This window comes from Carex rostrata, chromosome 9, assembly GCF_964058835.1.
Source record: "Carex rostrata chromosome 9, lpCarRost1.2, whole genome shotgun sequence".
NCBI lineage: Eukaryota > Viridiplantae > Streptophyta > Magnoliopsida > Poales > Cyperaceae > Carex > Carex rostrata.
This window is the reverse complement of record NC_135926.1, coordinates 7955353-7963937: the sequence shown is the minus strand read 5'-3', so window position 1 is coordinate 7963937 and position 8585 is coordinate 7955353. Positions and strand designations below refer to the sequence as shown.

At 33.6% G+C, this 8585-nt stretch overlaps 2 protein-coding genes across 2 annotated transcripts; one reads left to right on the top strand and one right to left on the bottom strand.

The window, feature by feature from the left end:
• On the top strand, positions 1-1013 carry LOC144559934 (uncharacterized). The gene is made up of 5 exons (XM_078309102.1): positions 1-70; positions 178-285; positions 371-509; positions 591-793; positions 876-1013. The coding sequence occupies exons 3-5, from the start codon at positions 389-391 to the stop codon at positions 1011-1013; spliced, it is 462 nt and encodes a 153-aa protein (XP_078165228.1). The 5' UTR covers positions 1-70; positions 178-285; positions 371-388.
• Positions 1014-3340: 2327 nt separating this feature from the next.
• On the bottom strand, positions 3341-4364 carry LOC144559818 (beta-1,3-galactosyltransferase pvg3-like). Its single transcript, XM_078308951.1, has one exon. It carries the CDS (start codon positions 4280-4282, stop codon positions 3341-3343), a length of 942 nt encoding a protein of 313 aa, XP_078165077.1. The 5' UTR covers positions 4283-4364.
• Between the last annotated feature and the right edge of the window lie 4221 nt (positions 4365-8585).

Below are 8585 nucleotides of genomic sequence, written 5' to 3'. Positions count from 1 at the left end.
TAGGGCCAATGCCGAAGGTTCAGGTGCCACGACGGGCTCTGTGAACATGCTTGTTCACAAACAGCGCTTCGTAAGTTGTTTTTTATTAAATTAATTTATTTTCATTCGAATTGAATCTAATCGATCTAACCTTGATAATCTTTTTTTAAATGAAATAATTTTTTAAATTCTTAACAGGAGCAAACACAAGGGCGCGAACCCAGATGGTCGGATGAGTTGTTCTAGCCTACTCATACGAGAAAGGAAACGGGGGAATACATTAATGTTAAGGCTAAAAACGCACAGGTAATAATACTTTTGAATCGTTTAGATTACACCAATTGGTTCTAGTTGTACATAACATTATTGTTATATTTTAAAAAATTTGCAGCTAAAATATGAGAAAGCTATGACGGAGAAGTATGGAGCGGATAGAGGCGCATGGCCCGCATACGACGCCGACCTCTGGTACTCTACGGGCATTGATGATCAGAATGTCCACGGCGACAACTATGGTCTCGGTTCTCTAGGTAAAATAAACATTCTTTGAAAATTGAAATTTATTTTAGTTTTGTCATTTCGTACTAATTGTCTTACTTTTAATGTTCCAGGCAAGACGAGAGGCATGTTTCGCTCCAATGGGTCTAGCGGTTCTCAGTCGCATTCTTCACAGTCATATTCCTCTATGCCGCCAGGTCAGCGTCTCTCAGAAGAAGATATCGACAGGATATCTTCTCGGATACTTCGTCAGATGGAGGCTCAGATCGAGGCTCGGGTGGATGCTCGGTTGGAGGCTCGGTTGGGAGCTACTCAGGTATAAAATTCGATAAGTATGTTTTAATTGTGAACCGTAAACTAATCCTAATTATGTAAACTACTTTCTTACAACCTCATAGGCCGGAGGTTCTGGCTCACAGCCTGGAGGTTCGAGCTCGCACCAGGCCTCGCTGCCCGCTCCTCAGGATGACGAGGATGATGACGACATTGATGACGAGGAGCATTGGTCGAATGTTGGCGGTGATGGTACTGCTTAGGTCTTTTTATATATTTCTACCTTGTCATATGATATTGTTTATGTTATTGGCACAATTATGTACTCGATATTTATGTTTATGGTGCTGATGGTACTGTTTGGCATTTAGACTTACTGTTTATGTTACTCGGATGTTTATGTTTGATGAGATGATATACTATTTTTTGATTTTTATGTTTATATTTGTTTGTATGCTTGTGTTGTATGTTGAGTGTGTATCGATATTTATTTTTGCTTGTATGTTGTATGTTGGTACGCATGATACCAATTATTAAATGGTGCAAATGTAAATAATAAAAAAAAGCCTAAAAACCACATTGGTCTCTGATAACTCGCTCATCAGCGACCAAATAGACTATTAGCGACCGTTATTTGTGGTCGCTGATAACGTTACATGACGTCAGCAAAAAAACAACAGCGAGCAAAAACCTTTGGTCGTAAAAAAAGTTTCAGCGACCGGATGACATCATTCAACGACCGGTGACGTCATCGGAATTATATCTGCGACGAGGCTTTTAGCGACCGGTTTTGACTTTCTGAGACCGGAATTAGGTTCAGCGACCGGCGTCATAACTTTCAGCGACCGGGATTCCGGTCGCTGAAAGTAGGTTCTGTTGTAGTGAGATGAGAGAAATCATTTATTGTAATAATAAGGGTATTAAATAGTTGGGTGGCTTGAACTCTAATCTTTACTAAAAAAAACTATAGCTTTAATGTTTATTATGAATTTTGATATAATTGTTCAGTACAACAGATGCTAGAGTTCAATTTAATTTGATATGCATATAGGAAAGATGCTAAAATTATTGCGTTAGCTTATTGTAAGTACCACGACTACCGTTTGGCTAAATATACCAAACATTATATTTATAGATTGAAATTTTGAAATCTGCTCAGAACATTTGAACTAAACAGGCCAGAACTTAGTTAATTTATTGAACCATTTTTTTTCCATTGTTGGGATTTTATCTTCTTGCAAGCTTTAGAAATTGATGAACGAAACTAAACAAGATTTTTATTTTAAATAAAGAGCCCGGATCGACGTACCAGTATCTTTCATTGTTGGGATTTTTTCTAGTCACTCAATTTTATAATTTGTCTCCATCGAGTCACTCTATATTTTTCCGTCCAAAATACTAACAGAATGAGCATATTTCGTTAATATTTTGAACGAAAAAGTGTAGAGTGACTTGATTGAGAAAAATGACAAAATTGAGTGACAAAAAAAAAGACAAATAAAAATTAAGTAAACAATTCATGACAAATAATAAAATTTACCCAAAATAATATTATAAAATCATGAAGTCAAAAGAAAATAAATTGAGATTTTTATGACCTGGAGCGCCCAAACTCCAAAGGGATGTGATTACAAAAATATATCAATAAAAAAAGGAGTTTAAATAAACAAGCCATTGAGAAATCAAGGATGAGGAAAGGCAATTTCCGAGCATATTCCTTTCATGCATGGCGTTGTAACGGCTGCGATATATATATATATTAAAATCCATTTCACAGGTCAATAGGCGTAATCCATGCATCGAGTTCCTTGACGTAGATTGCCTACAATACACAATAGAAATGCGTATCCTCTGCATTAATTCACAAGATATTGCCTACAATACACAATAGGAATGCGTATCCTCTCCATTAACTAAAAAGAAAGAATCTTTTGAGTTAATCAATTTCAGTTGTTCGAATTTAAACGGAATCAATCCGGCTCTTATCTATAACATAGGAGTTCTTCAATATTAGTGTAGATCTAATATGTACGAATCTTAAAACAAATCGGATGATAGAGATGCATTAACTCAAAATATTCTTTTTTGAATTAATGCAGAGGATAAGAATTCTACACAATAGGTGTGGGTTCAAATCCCGAAGGTACATCACCTAATGTTTATGATCTATAACAAAATGCTTATGGTCTTTCAAGTATATATTGATTATATAAATTTGGGGCATTGCCTTTAGCCAATTAGCCCTTTATAACCATAGATAGAACTGATTAGGAAAAAACCAGTGTACCTATTTTTCCCCTTGTTAGTTTGCTGCATGAGCCACAATTCTCGAACATCACATCCTCCTTCACAGTCTGTCATATTTTCCCTTTTTTTTTTCAAATTCATTTCATCATATCTATATAGACAGTACATCAATTAAACATTGGAAAGAAGACTCAGTACTACATATAATGCACTTTCAAGTAACATCTTTTGAGCACCACATCATTGAAAGACTAATCAAATAAAGATTTTAGATGAACTAAATTATAAATACAGGAATATAGTAAATAAATTCTCAATGAAAACTACGGTAGATCTTGGAAGGTTATTTCAAACTATTAGTCACATTGAAGTACTCCAGAGCCCTATTCCACTTGAAATTATCCTTAAGTTTATGCACGGCTACTGTATCCGGTATAAAATCATGCTGGTAATCATTTTTCTCCGACATATTTACATTGTAATCATACATTGCAGGCACACCGTTGTACCGGTTCTTTGCCCTTCCCCTCAAATTAAACCATTTGGCTAACATCATATCTTCCATTCCTTTTTTGTTACTCCTTGCAGTATCTGACTCGGCGATCCACTCCACCAGATCCCATGAGAGCACATAACCGAAACCAGCCATGAAGGTGTTATGAACGCCACAAATGCTTTTTACATAATCACATTGCACCTCCATTCCGTAGTAAAGATCATCTCGCGGCTTGTCTTTCAAAACCAGAGCCAGATTATCTAACCGGAAGTATGCATCATCATCTGCCTTGACGACATAGTCGTAGGGTCGTTTGTGTCCAGTACCGAGCAGGGATGGTAGACTGGAGAAGTAGGTGTAGGTTTTACCATCGTTTAGGTTCTCCGCGCAGTCAAGGATGATGATGTCGCCGTATAACGTGATCTCCAATGCTAAGTGCATCTTATAGGCATCCCCTATTGAGTTGCAGAAGATGAAGCGCACATCCACTTTAGCAGCAGTAAGGTTGTGTGTTTGAAGGGCATATACCGAGCGGAGTAGGTGACGGCGCTCATGGAGATGTGGCATTGTAAGAATGCCAAAGAACATGTTGAGGTTAGCACGATCAGCTGGTGGAGGCGTCTTGCTGGTGCCATTAGCAGTGGAAAATGCACTGACGAACGAGGTACAGGAAAAGGAGATGACATGGAAGTTGTGGAGGTAAAACATATATCCTAGGGTTAGAAGTGCAAGAGGGAGGAGAAGGAAAGCAGTTGATGAAGGAGAGGGATGTTTTTTGGTTGCTGACATGATTGCCTCGCTTGGGGCTTTTAGTATCTTTGCTAGTGATGATAAATTGACAATGTGTGGATTGTGAATTTAAGTTACTTAGATCCTTATCTTTGAACTTAAAAATCATAAATGAGTAACATTTTACTTATCGTATATGCATGTGGTGCATTAAATATGCATGGTTTCGTCTGAGAACGAACGATAAATATAAAATGGAGAACATAAACCAATGCGTTTACCCAACGATGGGGTCAGATTCGTACAGCAATGACTGACTTAATTATTCCGCGCTGTATTATTCTTTTACCTCGAAATCTCAACCAGTAAAAGAAAATTCTATAGTTCAATTTAGAACATGGTTTCACTCTTTTGTCAATGGCCTGACATTGGGAAAAATAATTATATAGCATCATGGGGCACGCTAAGTGATTAATAAAAGTTGCGTTCAAGTCAATATTTGAAGGAAACGAATCTCCTGCCCCCTTGTGGGCAGGAAAATCCTGCCCTCATATAAAATTACCCGTTCGATTTGCTTTTAGATACGCGCTGTAGTGTAGTGAACTATTTGATTGAACAGAACGACGGAAAGACTCCGTTAACTCTAATGGACGGCAGCGCTAAATAGTCACAGGTCAACTAACATTGCATTCAAAGTCACAGAAACGGACAAAATTATTAAAGCATAATTGGGCCCAAAATAGCTCATCTCAGCAACTCCTATAAATACACAGCTGAAGTCAGTAACAGGGCCCGTGCATTAGACTAATGGACCAGTCCATACAATAGTTCACAGGTATGAAATGGGCTGTACTATCTCATTCTGTCTACCAGCCCATTTAACTAGTTGCATGGACTTTGTTGGACCATCCGTTTGATAACCCAGATAGTTTGTTTTTTGTTCAGCATTGCAACTTGCAACAAACAGCGCCAAGGCATCTTTCAAGAGTTTGACTTACTAGAGCCACCAGGCAGGCAGCATGTACTGATTTTGCCTTTTCTTTTGAAAGGTGACTTGAAGAATGGTTAGGAATTCTTACACGCAAGATGTGATTCCTTTTAAAAGATTAGAAACTTATAATGGTTAGGAATTCTTACACGCAAAATGTGATTCTTCATTAAAGATTAGAAATTTATAATTCCTTTTCTAAAAAAAAATGAAAATTTAACTGTGCAAATTACAGTTACACAAATGTCAAACCAGTCTTATTCTCCTTTGGTCCTTTTTCCTTTATCCCAAGATGCCAGTATTTCAATTTTGACCCGGCATTCCCCCCTACTTGACAAGGCGAGTACTTCCATGAAAGATTAAACAAATTGAAGAATGAAAGAAAATAACAAAATATACTAGCAATCATTCAAAGGATATTAAAAGATTATTGTTAAGCTTAGAATGTCTTAATCCAGTACCTCTCCACTCGTGACCAAATTGCTGATGTGTTGACTAAACCGCTAGCTGCACCTCGGTTCTTACTACTTCGATCCAAGCTCACAGTGATCTCCTCACCTTTCGCTTGCAGGGGGCGGGGGGCTAATAAACCATAACAGGATGCGTCCAGTCAAAGCAAGGATGTGTCTAACTAATTGCTGTTAGAGTTGTTACTCATGCCCTGTTATAGCCTTGTGTAATAGGAACAATATATTGAACTCTATAAATAGAGCACTTGTGTAATTGTAACGGTTGGTTGAATCAATAGAGAAAATTCATTTCTTCAAATCTTTCTATCTTTCTTTCTTGAGCTTAGACTCTTTCAAACACCAATTGAAGGTTTGATGACACACTTATATATAAAGTGAATATTTTAGACCTCTAATCGATATTCAAATCTACTATAGATGGGAAAAATGACTGCATAACAAAATAATATTATAAAATTATGAAGTCAAAAGAAAATAAATTGAGGTTTTTATAAACTGGAGCGTCCAAACTTCAAGGATGCGATTATAAAATATCTCAATAAAAAAAGGAGTTTAAATAAACAAGCCATTGAGAAATCAAGGATGAGGAAAGGCAATTTCCGAGCATATTCCTTTCATGCATGGCGTTGTAAAGGCTGATATATATATAAGAGAACATTAAAAAAAATCATACAAAATGACATATTTTAATAAAAAGAAATTAAACAGAATAACAAATAAGTGATTTTTCTTTAAGCAGTGTAACATAAATAATGATTTTTTTTTAATATATTTGATATAATCGCCTTGTTATTTGTATGATATGTATTTCACCACTAAGATTTATTATCCTTCTTTATTTATTTTATATTCATTATTATGTATGAGAATAATCACATATTAAATTTATCTAGACAAAGAAATAAATCAGCAACAATAAATATTGAATTATAAATAATAAATAAATATGTGAAGTTGTGAACTATTTTTAGAATACTTATATAAAATGTTAGAAAATATTTTATTTCAAAATAGATAATACATTCTCAAATAAAATAATGTTAAAAAATCAACATCAATGTAATGATATAATTTTTACATTTCAAGACTTAAATTTAAATAAAAAAAAATACATGGATTTGCATCAACGCAACATATTATTTTTCAATATCATCTTCATATATTGGCGAAAAGATAATAAATTCATATTTAGAGATTAATTCATCAATAAGATGAATTAGTTCATCATTATACATATTTCATAAGCTCGTTTTTTAGATATTATATAGTAAAATGATAAAAAGATATGCACAAATTTAATTCATTAATTAATCAGATTAATAAATTAATAGTTTGCACTTTTAGAACAGTCTTTTTACGAGTAATGTAAATTCAATTCAACTTTTGTTGGCCTTGCTTTTGTACAAAGTTTGAGCTCTTGAACGTTTTTTTTTATAAGAATTTAAAAGTAAAAGGAAACATTACACTCTAAAATCAGAACAAAAAAGTAACACAAGATATTAAAATAAGTAAAGAATCAAATTTTTGTTTTCAAACCTTAAGGCTTCAAGTCAAAATGATTATTATATCAAATATTTCTATATTTTACGTAGCATTATAATCCTTCACCTTATTTCAATATTTTACATAACATTATAATAATTCACCTTAAAATGGTCTGTTTTATTTATTTAAAACAAAAAAGACGATTGTTTCCATGAAAAGATTAAAATATATGAATTATCAAATAAAAATGAAAATATGATTAAAAAAAATCTATTACAACCGAATGTTTTCATGTTCTTCCGTTGATTCCTCATAAGGTGCATACACTCATCATTTGATTTGTGCTTCTAAGATTTTCAATTGATTTCCATTGTGATCTGTATAGATCTGTATAGAAATAAAATTGATAATATTTCTAGATTTATCACGACAATAGCTATAGAAACATAGAATAGCAATAAGGAATGAAATAAGGAAACATAATTATATGGCTAAATTGGAGAGGAGAAATAAGGAATGAATGAAATAAGGAAACATATGATGTCCCTAAATTTCATAGTTTATTTAATTTTAATTGTAATGCATCGTGTGGCGAGTATATTTTTAGTTAAATGTGGACTTCTACACATTATTTAGATGCATTTAATCAAAATAAGACATATTATGTAATTTGTTGGCCTTGCTTTTGTACCCGTGCGTTGCAACGGGACATATTATAAGAAACAAATATATCAATAAAACTAATAACTATTTAAAAATTAAAACACATGTTAATAGAAAATTTATATGATTATGTATTTTTAATTAACTTTAATCGTAACCTCTGATAACAATTTGATGATGTGATAATTTTTTTTTTTTAAGTACCAATGGTATCAAATAATAGCTCGATTTGAATCTAATATTAAATATCATACAACAATTTAATATCAATATATAATATGATATAAAAAAACATAAATAAAAAGTGTTATCGTATGTATGTATAGGATGAGGAGGGTTCAAATGCACCCAAATGCACCCTATCATTTTTCTTTGTTTTCATAGTCCGAATAGTCAATCCGAACCGTTAGATGCGATCTATATATTAAGATGTGCTTGGAGACCAAATTTTACATTTTTTGAAATTTTTTTACTATTTATTAAGCCACTTTGAAAATCGCTGATCCAATGGTCCAGAAAAAGTAAAATCAGTGATTTTCAAAGTGGCTTAATAAATAGTAAAAAAATTCCAAAAAATGTAAAATTTGGTCTCCAAGCACATCTTAATATATATATCGAATCTAACGGTTCGGATTGACTATTCGGACTTTGAAAACGGAGAAAAATGATTTGAAAGATAGGGTACATTTGGGTGCACAAAAATTTGGGTGCATTTGAACCCTCCTCGTATAGGATATACACACACACACATATTATA